General features: G+C 37.7%; 1 protein-coding gene across 11 annotated transcripts; it reads right to left on the bottom strand.

The window, feature by feature from the left end:
* Window positions 1-8,030: 8,030 nt before the first annotated feature.
* Window positions 8,031-18,380, bottom strand: LOC122656965 (ribonuclease P protein subunit p25-like protein). Of its 11 annotated transcripts, none has more exons than XM_043851670.1 (10): window positions 17,997-18,380; window positions 11,103-11,183; window positions 10,924-11,012; window positions 10,769-10,843; window positions 10,518-10,639; window positions 10,370-10,450; window positions 10,237-10,278; window positions 10,101-10,142; window positions 9,942-9,998; window positions 8,031-8,479 (listed from the first exon to the last, which is right to left on the bottom strand). In XM_043851670.1, the coding sequence occupies exons 1-10, from the start codon at window positions 18,117-18,119 to the stop codon at window positions 8,367-8,369; spliced, it is 825 nt and encodes a 274-aa protein (XP_043707605.1). In that variant the 5' UTR covers window positions 18,120-18,380; the 3' UTR covers window positions 8,031-8,366. The 11 variants fall into 11 exon arrangements, with proteins under 11 accessions (XP_043707605.1, XP_043707607.1, XP_043707606.1 ...); XM_043851672.1 differs by having other exon boundaries at window positions 10,101-10,120; window positions 10,236-10,263; XM_043851671.1 differs by having other exon boundaries at window positions 10,536-10,639.
* Window positions 18,381-18,623: the final 243 nt, after the last annotated feature.

Raw genomic sequence — 18,623 nt, 5'->3', positions numbered from 1 at the left:
AACCCCCCCTCCCCTCCACCCCTGGCAATATCCTGATCGAATTACGTGTTCTCATATGGGAGAGAATCTAAGTTCCCATATTTGAGTTGATTCCAATCTCTTGTAGTTGAGATTGGGTCAATATCTTTTTATTTTTATTTTTATTTTATTTTCTTTCCTTATCTTGAGTCAATCCCACCTCTTGTATTCATTGTAAAATCTAAATTCATTGTCTACATTCTAGATTGATTATGGTGTGTCTAGCATGACTGGGTGGTGTTCTTTCTCCCCCATTACTTTATTATTATTATTATTATTATTATTATTATTATTATTATTATGTATATCATGTCATTGAGCTTTTACTTATGGTACATGATGTAGAGAAGATTTTTGAAGAATTTGTGGATCGTGCAGTAGTCAATGAAAGTACGTGCAGAGGCATTGGTTTGGATGCGATTTTTTATTTCACTAGGGGTTGAACGGTCTCTTTGCACACAAAGATATTAATTTAATTGTATCTAGGCCCATGAACCACGCAAATCACGTGACCGGTTAGTGTTCTTTTTTCTTTTTTTCTTTTTGATGAACGTGTAATCACACAATCCACACACCAATCCCAAAAAATTAACCGACTTCTAAGACCGTGGAATGATGGATATACACCACACACCCAATGTGGGACTAAACCCATGCACCCAACGCAGCTTTCTTTTCGACGAAACTGTAATCACACAAACCACACACCAATCTGAAAAGGTTAACCGATTTTTAGGACCTTGGAATGGCGAATATACACAACATACACCACACTCATACACCCAGTGTGGGACTAAACTCACACACCTCGGTTGGTGTTCTTTTTCCCTTAATTTTGTTTCCTGTTTTATTTCGTTTTTCCTTCTTTGTTCTATATATGTAATTTTGTTATATAAATGTCGTTTTGAAAGACATCTAGAAATTTTGTGCACAAAAAAAAAGGACATAACCCAGCCTACAAGTATAAACGAGAATAAGTCTATCGATCTGATTACAATTTCAATGTAACCAACTTATGCACAAATAAAAACTTAAGCAAACACATGGAAGCTAGCTACTTCTATTTTCTCTGGAATCATGGAGAAGGGTCATTTGTAGGTGAGTGTGGATTCAGCTAAGTAAGGAGATTTTTTCCACCACAATGGGGTGAGCTTTTTTTTTTTTTTTTTTTTTTTTTTTTTATGGTTGGGGGGGGGGGTGGATTTTACACGCCCTTGTAAGTGAGTTGTCTCATACTATTGTCTTTATTTCTCTACATTTTTCCTTTGACTTGTAGCTCTACCATTGCCGGCAATTGAGAGGCTAGGCAATTATTGGGTGTTTGTCCAATTCCTTGACAATTGGATATTAATGTTGATAGAAAACGTGAATGCTGAAATTTTCAGTTTGATCTTATTGATTTCTTATGAATAATATACATATAATGATCGTCCAAAGTTGAATAATTAATGAAAACGCTTTAAACAATTGCATAGAATAGATCATGCGTGCTAGTGGATGCCAATCAAATGATAAAATGAATGCATGTGTCTGAGATGGCATAGTATTGACCATGTCCAAATATGAGATCTATTTATTACTAATCATTTTTTTAAAGGGAAAAGAAAGCTGACCACATTAATCAAAAGAGTGTTGTTTTTTATTATAATAACAAATTTTATTGCAAAACGGGGCAAGAGGAGTATGGGGCGTCCTGATTATAAAGATAAAGCAGCTAAGGAGTAATAACATATGTAAAATATAGTTGGAAAATCAGGTTTTGACTTGGGTGAATTACCTAGGGTCAAGTCAAATCAACATGAAACTTTGTCAAGAGTTATGAAGACTCGCATAGGTTTAAAAAATGAACATACAAGGTTTGAGTTAATCCGAATTTTGTTGATTCGGTATTTTTTTAATTTCCCACGTCATGAGAAATTCATCGATTGGATCATATACTATTCATAGATCATAAATTTGACCAACAATCCCTTAAACAAAAACATAGAACTTGTATTCAATGTCTCCAATGTTAGCCTTCTTCTTCTTTTTTTTCTCCTTTTCACCTGTGAAGTAGTCATAGCCTTAATCCTTCCTCACTCTGAGAAGAAGAAGCTAGTAAGATATTAATTTTTTTTTTTTAAAAAAACACGACTCACCCTAACCAAGTTTGACTAAGCCAACTCACCAAGTTTTTGAAAAAGGAGAATTGTCTAAAAAACATAGTTTTCCAACTATGATATATAATAAAATTAATGTGGATATTTTCACCCCCTAAATAACCTCAATCAATTATGTATAGAAATCTATAAGACGATTTTATTAATTTTTTATTTTTTGCAAGGTGAGGGAGGGGTAGGGCAGACATAAGTTGTCCAAGACTACCTAACAACGTAGAGTACATTATAATACATGGAAGCGAAGATTGAAAAATCGATCATTTGACCTCTTGGGAGCCTTCCAAGGTATTAGCAGGAGTACCAACCAATTGCACTAGTAGTTGTCTTCTTAGGATCAGATTTTTCTATACTATAAATCCAACTTTTTTTTTTTGTGCAATTCAAGAGCCGATTGGCCATAGGGTCTCACAAAGAGGCAAGGAGAAGACCCATAAGGGATCAAATATGGTACCCATAGGGCTCCACTTCTTGAAATGCAAGTAAATGTGGACTTGGTGCAGCTAAGGAGACTTGAACCACTGATCAAGCTCTTGACGCAGTTCTCCCAAGGGAGTAGCCAACCACCAAGGCAAATCCTGAATCGACGGTCCAGCTCATTCACCATGAAAAGGTAAAGTGATACTAAAATGATCAGAGCTAAACAACCAATATTTAATTGGAATTCATCATGACCATAATAAAAATATAAATTTGAGTCCTAAGGAAATATTTGGTGAGATGAATGGGTTTACAAATAAACTTGGTCTTATAACCTATTCAAAGGACAAATATTTTATAAGTAAGCTTCATTTATTGTAGCATTAAGTAATAGAAATAATCTTCAAAAAAAAAAAAAATTCATATACTAAAGATGAAACATAGAATACCAAAGATTGGAACGTAGAAATTGGCACCAACAGTAGAACTAAGAATGAACAACAAAGGATAACAACGATTTACAAAAGAAAAAATGAAAGAGAATCCACAATACCCTCTCTCCTCCATCGAAATGCCTCAATCAAGGGAGGATGAAGGAAAACAGCCCTCTCTTAATTACTTGTAATTTTTGCCATTTAGTCACACGATTGTGAAAGTAAATTCTATAAAGTATTGATTGTTATAGGAAGTTGTTTCATTAGAGATATCGGAGCCTTGACTTAGTGCAAGTAATTCAGGAGTCTCTTCTTTCTGTTTTTCTAGATGTATCTCGTATGAATTAGGGTTTCTCTCAAGTATTCGTATTTAGTATTTGAGTCTTTATCGGAACGTTAATCGGTGTTGTGTGTAGGTGTGTACTTTTTCTTAAACATAGCACCGTTTGGCGTTCTTTCTCCCATAATTTTTATTTAAAAAAAAACAAAAACATACAAACTCCCCACTTTTTTTTGTTAATTAAAAAAAAATTTTTTAAAAAAAGAAGAATTACACAACACCAAGCTCAAAACAGCATCGACAAATAAAACATCAGCACCAAAGGTGCGAAACAAGAAATAGCCTGAGAATTGAAACGAGCTATGGGAGAAGGCACAACAAAAAGAGATGACTAGTTTTGGGTTGTATTGTTTTTGTTTCTAAGCCTCTTGTACGTTGTCCTTGAGGCCTAGTTCGATTGGCCTTGGCCTTTGCTTGTAAGTATTTTGTTCTTCTTTTCAATAAATTGATTCTACCTGTCAAAAAACAAAAAACAAAAAAGAGATGAGGGGGAGTCTTCTAAGCAATGTTTAGTATGCATTCCTGGCATGCATTCCAAGTCAATTTCGCATTCTCGGATGATAAAAATAGTTGTTTTTATCGTTCGAGAATATGAAAACAACCTAGAATGTATACCAAACACAGTTTTAATCTTTTGTCATGTACAAGGTTTGAAAACGATATAAGCCACTAAATTTCATATGTTCTCAATGTAGAGATTAATTTTTTTCAATGATAAACAAAAACTTGTTACATCAAGCCTCCCCATTGATTAAGTCATCATCCCTGATTGCCTTTATTTTCCTTGGTTAATTTTCTTTTATTTTTTTGGTGAAAAAAAAATGGAAACTCAGAGAGTCGAACATTTGACCACCAACATCTTACGACAAGACCTAAAGCTGGCAGCGCCATCTGAGCTAATCGCTCAGGCCCAAATGAGAGGTTAACTAATAAAAGAAAAAATAAAGGTAATCAGGGATTGAATAAACAAAGAAGAAAACCAACTAAAAATAACTAATAACAAAAAATGAGGGAGCAAGAAAGAGAAAAAAAAAAAGACTCGGTTTAGAGGAAGTTGCCCGTATTGTTTCTGCTACGAGTTTGGCAACAAACGTAGTGGACGGCAACTGCTGTCCGAGTACAAGGATATGATCCGGACTCGTTCTATTTTTACTGTCGCCATAAATAGTATTCAGCAATGGAAATCATTTTTATCGTCGCCTAAAAAATGAGTTTTCTTGTCGTTATGGCAATTGACTATCCAATTGAGGCCGGTTGAGAGTTTTCAATGTGAAATGGCTATTCATACTTAGATGTTAATTTCTTCTTAGTTACTAATCCAATATGAGCTTAAGTCACATGCAATCCTAAGGTCTATGCTTTGAAAATATACAATGAAGTTTTTTATTATAATATAATAATGATCTTTCTTAAATCTTAAGATGTACTTATGAATTAAACAAGAAAATTTGTATAGCTCATTCTAGAAGCCTAGGGGACTTTACAGGTACAGGTTCCATATCTTTATAAACTTTGAAGTTTCAATCTCTTTGTAAATAAATCACCACCCGTTAGGGTGTTATTTGAATGGAGATGAAAACACAACAGAAGAGGATCTCGTACGGATTTGGTTATAAGCTTTCACGAACTCGAACAATCTTCTTCAATCTCTAGATATCTTAAAAGGTTTCTCCATAGAGAATTCCACACTATAAATCTTTGGGATCATAGTATTAGCATTAGGATTAAAGGGGGCAATATTATGTCTTTATATAATTAACCCCCCTCACCCTAGGTAGTATCCTGATCGAATTAAGACACGGGGGGAAGATCACTCTAAGCGACTGACCTCCCAGGTGGTTTGCGCCAAACATGTGGCTGCCCTCTGGGGGGGGGGGCACCCCGACCCGGTCAAACCCGGGTTCAATTAACACTCTCAAATTAGAAGGTACTTGTAACTTGGGGTAGCTAAAAGGCACTTGAATTTCTTTTTATTGCCTTTTTTTTTTTTTTAATGAGAGAACTACTCAAGTATGTCAATGTCAAGAAGATTGGTCAAAAAAACAAGCATTTTTGATGATTTGATAATGGCCGCTAATAACTTATCCCATGCGCCAAGCAAAAAAGTTGGGAGAGACTTTTCTTTTGCAGATAGTCAAACCAGCTGTTTAACCTTACATAACATCAAAAATGGCAACATATTTCTTTTGTTATGAATCTGAAAAGACACATTTTGTGTATTTTTGGTTAGTCAAAAAAGAATTGAAGCTTTATATATAGACTTTTACTCTACCATTAATGGTTGATAGGTATAGTCAAGATATTATAAGATTTTGAATCTGAACATAACTATTGGTTATGGAGAGTGGAATAATTGTTGTTTGCTCTTTGCGGCTTCTAGACAAGGTTTATTTCGTACTGTTTTCTGGTTGGTCAAGAAGAGGATTTAGGTTTTGCATCTGGGATACCTAATTTGTCTCTCTCCTACTTGTACAATAGCTTTTTGGTCATATTCAATCCATGCATGGTTATCAGCTTCCCTTACATATTTAAAATCAAATCCATCTTTTGCATTAGTGGGTTGATTTCGGTAAAATTCATGTATTAGGTTTTGCTATAAATTTGTACCGAGGGTAACATTCGTTTTCTAAAATGCAATTTGAGAGAGATGCGAGGACAAACGACTGTAACCCTATTCTCCATTGATAGTGAAATAGATCTCATCTTTGTCAACCGATCTTTAGAGTCCTTTTTATGAACACTCAAGATCGGATTCTCCTCACTTTGGAAAGTCTTTGGATATGATTAGGACTCAGGATTCACATTCGATATGAACTACCATATTTACAAGATCTCTATCCCATGTAATCTCACATGTGATATGAATTACCTAAACTCTATTCCTTGTAATCCTCTCGTCACCGAATAGAGTTTCTCATGTAATCACCTATATAACTCTACATTGTAGAGAGATGGAATAAGATTGGAAAACCAACTTCACCATATTAACATGGTATCATAGAGCCTTTTTTTGTTCAAACATAGGCAATTTTAACGAACCACGTAAAGCCTTGTGTGCACTGTGTGAATGTTTGTTTGTGATATATTGGGTGGTATAAAAAGTCGGAAGGACAGAGGTCTTAATAGTTTCAAAACATTTTCTTAATTGAGTTCTTTACTGTATGAAGCCTGCTCCTTACCATTATCACCATTTGAAGACAGGCTTCATTCAGTAGTGACTAGTGACATTATCCTAGTCAGTCTCTATCATGCTCTCTCTCTGTCTCTCTCTCTCTCACCGATTGGATACCAAGGTTGAAGGAGAAGCTGGTGGAGGAGGAGGTGAGGAGGGAGGAGGCAAAAGAGGAGAGAGTGGAAGAAGTTGGCGAAGGAGGAGTTGAGAGGGGAGACGAGTGGGTGAAGAAGAAAATTGATGCTATACAAAGGGGTACTACTCAACCGTTATAATGTCCTGGCGGGCACTTTCTGACACTCAATCAGGGAGCAACCAGGCAGCACACTTAGGGTTGTAAACGGATCGGATTCGGTTCGAATAGTGCTATATCTGCATCCGCATCCGATTAGTTTTCGGACGGATTCGGATAGTGCTAAACAGATAAGGACACGGATACGGATCGAATATTTTATCCGTTTACATATAAATTTCGGATAGCTATAGACTATCCGTATCAGCATCCGTTTAGCTTTCGGACGGATTCGGATAGTGCTAAATGGATACGGACATGAATACGGAAACTGATTTCGACTATTCATTTACACCCCTAAGCACACTATCCCTCCACACGATCTGCTTGTAGTGGCCGCACATTATGTTAGCCACGCACATGTTAGCAGTTCTATTGTAGTGGCACTGCTTGTCAACCTAGAGAGCCCCTACCAACATGGCCAAGTAGATGCTGCCCTCAGCCAAGCCAGTTCACTTCTGTCTTCCACCCAGAGAGCCACTACCAACGTAGGCAAGAAGATATTGCGCTCAGCCCAGAAGCTGTTCCCTTCTCTCGTCAGCCCAGAAAATGTTCTCACCGTGGGCTATGGGGGATCATTGGAGTGGTGATCTGGCAGTCAGCCATGCCCATTGGCCAATTGCTTGTAGGACCCTGTTATGGGCTACAAGCGTCGCACATCTAAATTCCATCCCGCTCCCATACTTGCCCTCTATCTATGTTTGGAAGCCAGGAAAAGAAAACAACAGAAAAACTCAACAAATTTTGAATTTAAGGAGAGAAGCCCAGCCCTGCTGTTCCTCTATGATCTTCACAATACGAAGCTGTAGATATTCAAAGAAAACCAAGATTCTACTAGTATTAGATACATGGCTAATCAGCGAGTGATTTATCTCTTCTCTGTCCTTGGTCTGCTGGTTCATATTGATATTCCAATAGCCTTTTCTATTCATGCCATGCCAGGAATCCATTCGTCGATCTATTAACCACCTCTGAATAGCTTGATCTACCTGAGACCATGAAGGTTCCTCTCCAACCCAATTTTTTAACCACATCTGAAATACAGCAGGAGCTATCCATCCTAGCATCAACCTCCACCACTATAACATTCAGACCTAATGCTTCATACCTAAATTGTAGTTAGAAATGCTGAACAAATTAAATCTCCTGAAGGTACAAAGTAAACTGGCCTAAAATAAACCCAAACTGACACGGCACATTTGTACAGGTAAACCTTGCATTAGGAATAGGGGTTTCCAAAGCAAATACATACACTAAGAAAATGGGATAAATACAAGAGAGGATTCAGGAGGCGGTGAGAGATGAATTACAGAAATTGAGTAATCACTTGAGAATCAACAACCATAAAGCAAGCCAGCCCACAATCCATATCAAAAAAAAATATGAACAAAAACTGCTCCAATAACCCCTTGAGAATAAGCCACAGTTTGATGCTGGAAATACAGTCCTCGAATACTTTTCCCTATATACTCCTCCCTATAAACGCCAAGGCAAGAACTTAGCTAGAGTAAAACAAAACATGCCAACCCAACAACTAGAACTGATTGCCACCACCCCTCCAACGGCCACCCATACGTCCGCCACCCATACGTCCCCGGCCACGACCATAACCCCTGCCTCCACCTCTGCCTCTTTCATATCCAGCACCTGTGAACAGAACAAGCAGCTTGGATGAACAACCCAAATGAATGTATATACTATATATATGGGAGAGGGATAGATACGCCACTCGCACACCGCAGGCTAGCAAGCGGCACCAATGAGGGCGCAGGATGGGGCATCATACAGAAGAGGCAAGAGGGCAGCACATGGGTAATTTGTAACCTAACCTTTTTGCCTTATAACACACTTCTTACAATGAAGGTAAATCTGTCAGTTCAAATAGTACTCAAAAAACGTGCAATGATAATGACAGCTCTTAAAATCTGTCTTGAAGTTTTAGTTATATTACCCAACCAAAGGCGGGCACCATTTTACAAGAAATAACAGTCAATGAATGGGTATCACTGGCATAACAGTTAAACTGTTTTACCCTTTGTATTCAGTACATAAAGAGCCAAAAACACAGACCCCTTTCTCTGCTACCCACCTTTTCCTCCGCCGAAACAACCAACGAAGATGGAGACTCGCTTCTGGAATCAAGGCAGTCAACAGAGAACAGAGAGTCTGAGATGCATGACCACCTGACTCTGAAATGGCAACACCAGCAGGCAAATCTCTCTCACACAATTTTGAATCTTAGGGAAGCCATTGGAGAGGAGCTTAAAATCCCTCTGTGATCTTGAAATTAAAATATTTCTTTTTGATCTTTAGGATTGAAAAACTATGGTGGCTAGTGCTCAAGGGAATTGCAACATGGTAGTGCAGGGCAAGAGAACTGACTCGGTTTGGGAAAAAGATTTGAAGACTCCAAAGATGTCAAGCAAATAATCTCAGAGATCCTATCATGAAGAGATGTTCAAAATCCAAATATGCGAGTAAATTGTAAGTTGGATGATCTAAATTTCGCCTAAAAGTCTCCTTTCCAGTGTCTTCTCCACCAATGCATGGTCATCCACCCAATTAAGTTAAATAGAACGAGAGAAATTGATAGGACTTGTCGAAGCAACATATACAACATTGGCACATAAAATAGACAACTGGCATGAGACAATAACTGGGAAAAAGAAGAGAGAAGAGATGTGATAAGAGTTGATTATGTGAAAATTTTGAGAAAAAAACAGGGGACCCAGATCAGGGAACTCATCAGGATTGAACCACCTAGCCCTTCCATCAGATGTTTGTTCTTTGAAGCGGTTCCATGGGAGAGGGCAGCTATTGTATACTGACCGCGACATATGATACGTATGGCAAAGGTGGTAGCATACGTAGGCAGACATTGTTTTAAGTGATTGGTAATACCCAACCTCAATTTGGGTAGTTTAGTGGTTTTGATATGGGTGGGTATATAGGTAAGTGCAAACTTGATTTTCTGTAATCTGGTAATTTTCCCATTTGTTTTTCTGTCTCAAATGGGTTTCCCAAAAATTAGCTCTTATTAACAACTGGAAAAAACTCAAGACTTCCACAAGGGTTGCATTGATTATCACTTTGGAATATGATCACTTACCACGATAGCCCCAACCTCTGCCTCGTCCGCCACCTCGACCCCAATAGCCACCATTTTCTGTCCCCGCCCCCCCAAAAAAAATTTGAATTACTTTCACAGGAACAGAAAAGATGCAAGATAAATCCCACCCCAAAAATATACACAAGCATTATATAATACCTTGGGTGTTGTTCCCACCTTGACCCCAATAGCCACCATTTTCTGTCCCAAAAAAAAATTGAATTACTTCCACAGGAACAGAAAATATGCAACATAAATCCTGCCCAAAAAAAACAACACAAGCATTATATAATACCTTGGTTGTTGTTCCCACCTCGACCCCAATAGCCACCATTTTCTGTCCTCCAAAAAACATATGAATTACTTCCACAGGAACAAAAAAGATGCAAGATAAATCCTGGTCCAAAAAAACAAGCATTATATAATACCTTGGGTGTTGTTCCCATATCCACCTCTCCCCCAACCCCTTCCTCTCCCTCTACCACGTCCTCGTCCCCGGCCATATGAATCTATAAAAAGAATACAATAATCATGTTGAGAATTTTTAAAAGGAACATCCAAGGCAACATTCCTTACCCATAGCAGAAATATGACCTTCATTTGCACCACCGATTGGAGCAGGAGCTTGTTTTGGTTGTAGCTGCTGCTGTTGCTGATACTGCTGCTTTGGCTGCTCTGCATATGACGGAGCTTGATACCTGTTAACGCAAAAAACTGCCTTAAATTATTCAATCTTAAAGAACAAAAGTCCCTAATGAAATTCTCAGGTCAATTGGACAATATTATATACATCATTAGGACCAGCATAACAGAACATAGAGCATTACCCAGGAGAGTTTTTGTTTAGCTCCCTTGTTGACAAAGAGATTGAAATCATTGAAACATGACGAGTCATCTCCAAGCTGTAAATCACATTTATACCCAAATGAATCAGTATATTCATTGTATAAGGAGAGAGGCAAAAAATGGACAAGAGACATACGGTACAAGGCCTTCCTCAATAGGCTCCCAGACATCAGTTATACTTGTAGAGCTGATGGTAGTTTCTTGATGCAACCCTGGGATTCTCTTCTGTATTTGTATGTAAACAGTTAAGAGTATGAATCTGTAGAGAATTACAATAAAAGAGAAGAATATATCTTCTAAGGTAACTAGAAAAACCTTTATAATCTCAGCAATGGCCACCGTCTTGCTGATTGCCTGTCCCATTGCCTTCAAGACAATCTCTCTCACCCTTTTCTCCTGAATAAAGCATCATATTAATTATAAATAGTAGCAAACAACTTTGAAAGGGTATGGTACCATTACATCTACACAAATCATGACCAGTTTTCAAGGGTGGGTGGAGGGAGGGGAGGAATTGATGGTAATAAAATAATTCTATCCAGCACTAGGCACGAGAAGAATTGTAATCAGAATCTTGAAATTTTAGAAACAGAAGATAAAATGTTGAAATTACTAAAAATAATAAAAATAGAATTACATTAAATATTATTTTAATGTAAGGTTGCTCCAACGGTAAGGTTTCTCCATTACAACCCAGTGGGGGTTCGAGTCGGGAAACAGCCTCTCCAAAAAGTGGAGGTAAGGCTGCATACATTATGAGTCTATGACCCTCCCTAGACCCCGCAGTGGCGGGAGCCTCGTTCACTGGGTACGCCCTTTTATTAAATATTATTTTACTAGAAACAGTAAAAGTTGGGCTCACAAAATTTGTAATCAGTGACATAAATACTACAAGAAGTAAATTCAATTTTCACGATGAAAGTTTTGCAGAATCCATAGGCCTCTGGGTGAGCTACTAAAGGAGCTTCATTCCATCGATCCTTATTTTTTTCAAATGAAAATCAATGCAATCTTGAAGAGGCCAGGGTAGGCATTAGGCCACTTAAATTCCATCACTGAGACTCCTGCTTTATCCCTCTACACTCCACCCAACCCAGTACATTAATAGTGGAAAGACCATGAAACCATTGAAGGGACTTCCTCAACAGAGAAAACCCCTAGACACCATTTTTCACTGAAAAACTCCCTTGATGCTTGTATTCCTTCATGATGTGGAACCCAGGTCACAAACCCTATTTAGGTTCACCTTGGAACCACCCAAATGCATGATAGCCAATAGTAAGAAGATGATGGCAATCTCATAAATATTTCCGAGTTTGTAAAGGGGAGTGGCAGAGCTGTAAACAATCAGAATACTAAAGGACAACTTGGTAGTTAAATTAGTGTTGGGATAAGAATGGAAGTAGGATTTATAGTTTAGGGACAGGCTTGGAATGAAAGTTAAAATAAGGACTAAGGGGAATAAAGGGAGAAATAAGGGGTAATTATGGAAAGTGGAAGAATAAGATAAACTCACAATATAAGGTTGTCTTCAACCACACCATGGGAGAAGAACACAGTTCAGTCAGGGATGAGTTCGTAATTCAGGAACCTCACCCAACCCAATAGAAGGTTGAATCACCAACTAAACAAGGAGTGTTCAGTTCTGAAATCAGACCTGGCGGTAGAAGCAAGGCCAGATTTGATCTCAGTCAAATGGGTCAGGAAGATACAAATGAAGATGAAACTCTGGGGGCTTGAATCGCCCTTGCCCATGACCAGCGATTGATATTCCAAAAATAGAGGCTGAACAAAACAAACAAAACAATATTGAGAGAGATCAACTCTCTCTTTTATTAACCAATTGCAGTGAAAAAATAGATGATGCCAAGGAGAGGGAAAAGAATATGGAAACAGGAAGAGAAGAAGAAAAATGGAAAGAGGGAAGCAAGAAGAAGGGCTCGCAGGGGAAGGGGGAAGATTGGAGGAGAGAAGGAAGGCAGAACTGGCCAGCAGGCCCACACCACAGCAAACTAAACTTTTCAATTCATTCTTCAATAGTGGGCATTGAGTTACAAGCATACAAATAAGAAAAGAAAATATGATAATATGATATCCACATTCTAAGAAGCTACATCACCAACCAAATTCGCCGAGCTCCACTAGATAACTCTAAGAGTATTACAAATTGTTGGCCAAATTCGTTATCTTCAATGAGTTGCCTTCATGCCAAAGGGCACTTTGAGTATTAAATAATGCTTAAATAAAATGAAATCTTGAAACCACAGTTAACTTTTTGCAACAATACAACAAGAAAAATATTGATCCTTATTTCCCAAATCCAGCCACCCAAACAAATGGGTAGTATATGCTACGCATATGATGCTTAAATAAAAAATCCATAAATATGCTAGCCATACACCCACATTTAGAGATGTCAGGTGGATGACCCTCCCTCATATAGGGAAAGTTATCATCCAAGGCCATGGGGCCTTCCATACTTATAGTTGTTACTACCCTTCAATGTTTCACCTTCCTCCGATGTGGGACTTACTACTTGCATGAGGAACCAACAAAAAAGGTCGTCAAATCAGTTTGTCCTTGGCTCCCAACTCCATGTATGACCACCTCATAGCCTCATGTCATGTCCTCCCATCCATCCTCATCCATCCATGTACAGCTCATCCATCACACCTCTATCACTCCATGCATCACTCATCCATCCATGTATGGTCGGTCATCAATCACACCTCTATCACTCCATACATCACTCCATATCTCTCTTAGTCTAAGCTTTCTTAAAGTCAAAGTTAGGGTTGGGGAGCAACAATGCAAGACCCCCAAATTTCATTATAAAAATTCAATATCCACCATAGAAAATTAATCGAAGCTATGTTCCAAATCAATGTGGGCGTTAGTTACCTTAAATTTTCTTCTTTTTTATGCTTATTTATGCAGTTCAGGAGAACAAGAAGGCCAGCAGCAAACCATGCCATCAAACAGGACCAAGAATGGACTAATATGTTTAATTTTGATGTCCAATGTGTTATATGGGCCATGTGCTTAATATTTTTGGCTTTACTATTGTAATGGGCCAATTCTATAAAGCCCAAACATTGGGGGTTTAAGTCCTATACGAGATTAAGTAGTTAGTTTCAATTTTGTTAAAATTCTAGAATAGTTTCTATTTTGAAGAAGACTTTGTAAGAGATTCTCCCTACCATACATAGAGGTTTCTTATTTTGCTAATTCCATTTAAGTTTAGATAAAGAATAGAGGATCGAAACACTATGAACGAATGAACGATTTGAGAAACAATTTAGCCGTGAGCTGGTTTGAGTTCTGTGAGAGAAAGAGCAAGATTCTGTGAGATTCAAAACTGCTCCACTGGAGTTGGTGGGATTCATTCTCCACAGTTAGGTGAGAGAACTAACATATTCTTCCTTCTTTCCTCTTCTTTTGAAGGTCATTTCTATTACTCTCATTCATGCACATCAGTTACTATTCTATTTTGATCTTCTGATTATTATTTCTGTCCTCTACCTTTGTTGAGTTCTACTCAGTTCTATAGAACAGGTTCGAGTGTTGATAGTACCATCTTTCTCTCCCATTGATTCCACACATTGATGGCAGTCCTTGCATTCCCCTAAGTCCTGGGGCAGCAGTATTTCACTTTGATTTCTAAATTTTTTGCTAGTTTCTATTTTTGCAGATTCTTTATACAATCGACCAGAATTTCAGAAAGATCACCTATACTGTTTGTGTCCCATGAACCTACCTGTTGGGCAGAATCTGAAACCTATTTCTAGGTTAAACCAGATTCTATTACACATATTGCCCTTTTTTTGTCCCATATTTTTCAAATCTAAACATTTAAAACCCATACCATCCATTTTATTTTTTTGCCGCTCTCGGATTGGTTGACCGTATTTCTGACCATCCCGTTCACTTCTGAACGGTTTTAAACATGCCATACCGAACAAATCCTTTTTTTGTTTGCATTTTAACTACCTATGCATAGATCAGGCCAGCTCAATGCTGATGGGTGAACTTTAAAGCATCCATCAGCATAAATTAGGAAACCAACCATGTCAAAGGGGCAGCGATGTCACATCATCCCCAGAATCAAGGTCATTGGGAAGGGAAGATGAGAGGGACTAATAGAGGACCACTGTTTCTGGGGTTTATCTAACTGTTCACTTGGAGGTAGATAATATCCAAGTCTAGTACCTTAGGTGAGAATTGACAGCTCCATCCTTCTATTCCTTTCTCATTCAAAGATCCCCTTATATAAATCAGACTGTAATCTAGCCATCTAGGCACCCCTGAGGGAAAAGGGGGTAGGGGAGAAGTAGGGAGGATCTTGTCATATGCTTTGGACAGATTTCAAGATCTATCAAATTCAACAATGAACAGTCATACCAAGACCTTTCTTAATGAGTTCTTTGAACTAATTAACTTTATTTCATTGTCAAGCACATACATCCAGGGTTTTAAGCATAGGTGTAAATCCAATCGTACTGGCCAATACATACCGGTATGTATCGGTGAGTATCAATACGATACTTACTGAAACGATAATTATTTTAAAAAAAAAAACAATTTGTATCAACCAATACTGGCCATTACGGTCTGATACAGGACTGATAGAGGTAAAATACACTTGAAACGTCTCATTTAAACCTGTACAAAAAAATCATGTGAAGTACAAAACCAAGAGCAACCGAAGGCCTTGGAAATGTGTTTTTCTCTTTGATTTGTGTTGGTAGAAATCATCTAACGTAAAAATAACCCTAATCTTCACCATTTCAACAAGTTTTTGGGATTTGCAGTTGCTCAAATCACAGATCAAAAGAGATTTCGGCAAAGAAGATGTAAAGCTGCAAATCAATTTTTTTTCTTACTTTTTTTTCCTTCTTTTCATCAATAAAATAGGTAAAAATGACTCAATCATTGCATTAAGCTGATATATATTTACATATTGCATAACAAGGTGTTTTATGCTTCAAATTTGTATTTTATATGTATCAAAAGTACATACATGCATTTCTGGACCATTTCCATGTGTACTTTTTGTGTATCTTGCATCTCCCTGATACCGATACATAAATCCTTGCATATATCTTATTTGTCATCGTAACCAGAGTACCAGACTAGCCTCAACAAACTATTCATCATCAAATCTACTATGAAATATTTCCTCAATGCATCAAGCCATGTCTTTTCAGCTTTCCATCATCTTTCTTGACAACCTCAACACCTGACCAGAGCTCTAAACTTTACTGGACAAAACTAAAACACCAAACTTGAGTTTACTTAGTGTATTCGCGTTGCAGCAATTCAATCATCAATCAAATTCCGTCAATAAGGACTATCTGTTTTTCTATTTTCAAAACCTGAATGTACAACAATATCCAGCTTACAAAGCTCAACTGCAAAATCTCTGGAGTAATACCTCAAAAGATATTTCTTATACCATCTTTGCTGGGTTAAATAAGAACAAGTTATAACAATTGCACCATACCCTAACTTCCCACTGGAACAGGAAAGCACAGGAAGAAAATACTTGTACACCACACCATCATTTTAGACACTTTCAGCAGGTTTGGGTCAACATTCGACCACAATTTCAGGCCCATCATCTGGCTGGATTAGAGGATATCCAAACTTTATTTTCTGCCCTTTAGCTAGTTAAGCTGTTTCACTGTGGTGGTTTTAGAATCTTCTTCTGATTTATTTAGAATTCATCAGTCTCTAGGGAGTGTGATGAAGTAAAATGAGGTTCAGTGGAATGGAATAAAATGACACATTTTCCCATGCTCATGTATGGTTGTGCTAAGAAAACACAAGAAAATAAGTGAGACATAACCCTTTTAAAGGTTTCACACAACCTCACAAAAAACTAACCGTCTTTGTTATTTGGTCAGACTCACTTCTTGGGAAACTGAGAAAGTGGGTTAAGAAAGCACTATTCCAAACCAATAAACGGAAGTGTAGAGAAGTGATCAAAAACTTCTCACACTTTCCACTCTCTGGACAGCCAAACACAGCCTAAGGCTCTATTTGGTTGGAGGTTAAATATTGTTGAGTAACATAAAACATTTTAAGAAGAAGAGACTGATAGTATAATAGATAATATAACATTTTTAGATAAGTTGAAAATATGTAGTGAATTATTTCTAGTTCCAAATTTAAGTATCGAGTGCATCTGTTGAAATTATTAATTAATATACCTCGTGAGTTTCCAAATAGGAATATTCTCATTGTAACCAGCAGGCGTGGCCCGATTATGACAAAAAGGAAATTATGCATATGACGTCATGAAGTTTTAGTAATGGAGTGTAATACCTTTTCTGCCCCCTACATGTACGAATGAGGGCAATTCCAACTGGTTACAATCTCAGTGTAACCAACCGTGGTTACAGAGAGTAAACCCTCCCAAATAAGTTGAAATTATAGAAAGTTTATATTTATTTTCTGTTGTTTGAACTTCACAACATTCTATTACCAACCAGAAAGCCAAAACAAAAAAGAAGGAAAAGGAAAAATACCAAATTAGAGCAACAATAAACAATAATTGTGTAACTCAAAACACCAATGAGTGTATAACTAACTCGAAAACTTATTAAAGATAGTTACCAAGACTTTCAACCAGATTCCTCAGACTCTTGTAGAAAATATCGCACACGACATACTGATCTCTGTTTCAACCATCATCTGAAATATTACCATTTCCTGATAAGCAATGTTCTTCTGTTCTTAGAATAATTTTCTTTACACATACAACATTTGACACCCAACAGACGGAACCATGGAGAGAGAGAAAATGTTTTACCAATGCCAACAAAACACAGTAGCGCAGTGCAAAAAAATTGTGTGCAGACTGCAGATACAAAAAAAAAAAAAAAAAAAGAAGCCAACCCAACAAGAGAGAAAGAGAGAGAGTGGAACGCAAGGAAAAACCAAACATAAATAAGTAATAAACAGGCACATGCATGCATAAGTATTGATAGAGAAAGAGGGACAAAAGTAAAAAACCGTTTATTATAGCGAGAGTCGCGAGACTGAACAGAAAATACCCATCGATCAATCATAACAACGACATACAAGTGAACTAGAATGGATAATTTACAGTCTCTCCAAACCCATCAAACAGAGTGAAAATTACTAACAACAGTTGGAAAAAAAAAAGAGTTCAGAGATTTGTTCAGAGGAGAAGTGAGATATTACCTGAAGGAGACTAGTTGCATAGGTGATATAGTTCCTTATGAGGCCCTGTGTGGTGATTCGGATCTCGTTCTCGTTTATCGCCGACTCAGGCCTCGGTTTCTCGACTCTCTGATATCTATCCATGTCTTCCGATGGGGCACAGAGAAGGGGGGAGGAGGATAAGGAGGTGGAGAAGAAGGTAGTATAGATGGATTTCGGTTGTTTTTACAGTGCCGTTACAAGGCGATGTAGAAGACTACAGTTAAAGGGGAACCCTAAAACCCTAGCACCATTTCCCCCCACAAAAAGCTAAAACCCCAGATGGATTACGAGAAGCGTCACGAGATTAGGGCACATATTAAACCGGAACGGTGGAACCTCGCAGCAAAACTAACACAAACTGAGAAATGAGAGACCGTAAAACGATTTGCCACACATTTTCCTCCCTCAAGTAAATGACAATAATACCCTTTTCTTTGCTCTTACGTTTCTTTTTCTTTCCAACTTTATCCTTTTCGACAATTGCAACAATCCACAAAGTCCCTCCAGATGAACCTTTGGAATGCCTTGGAATGTGATACGCTAGCTTTAAAGGTAGCAAATCAGAAATCTTTTTTTTTTCTCTTTTTAAGGAAAAGGTGGCAAATC

The sequence above is a fragment of the Telopea speciosissima genome, chromosome 3, assembly GCF_018873765.1.
Source record: "Telopea speciosissima isolate NSW1024214 ecotype Mountain lineage chromosome 3, Tspe_v1, whole genome shotgun sequence".
In the NCBI taxonomy this organism is placed as follows: domain Eukaryota; kingdom Viridiplantae; phylum Streptophyta; class Magnoliopsida; order Proteales; family Proteaceae; genus Telopea; species Telopea speciosissima.
This window is presented reverse-complemented; position numbering and strand designations above follow the sequence as displayed.

Excerpts from the sequence above, each read along its gene's own strand:
- LOC122656965 (XM_043851670.1), bottom strand. The coding sequence starts at position 18,119 with ATGGATAGATATCAGAGAGTCGAGAAACCGAGGCCTGAGTCGGCGATA. Across the intron at positions 10,844-10,923 it reads ATTGAGGAAGGCCTTGTACC|CTTGGAGATGACTCGTCATG; the intron begins GTATGTCTCTTG and ends TGTGATTTACAG. Across the intron at positions 10,451-10,517 it reads AGGTCATATTTCTGCTATGG|ATTCATATGGCCGGGGACGA; the intron begins GTAAGGAATGTT and ends TTCTTTTTATAG.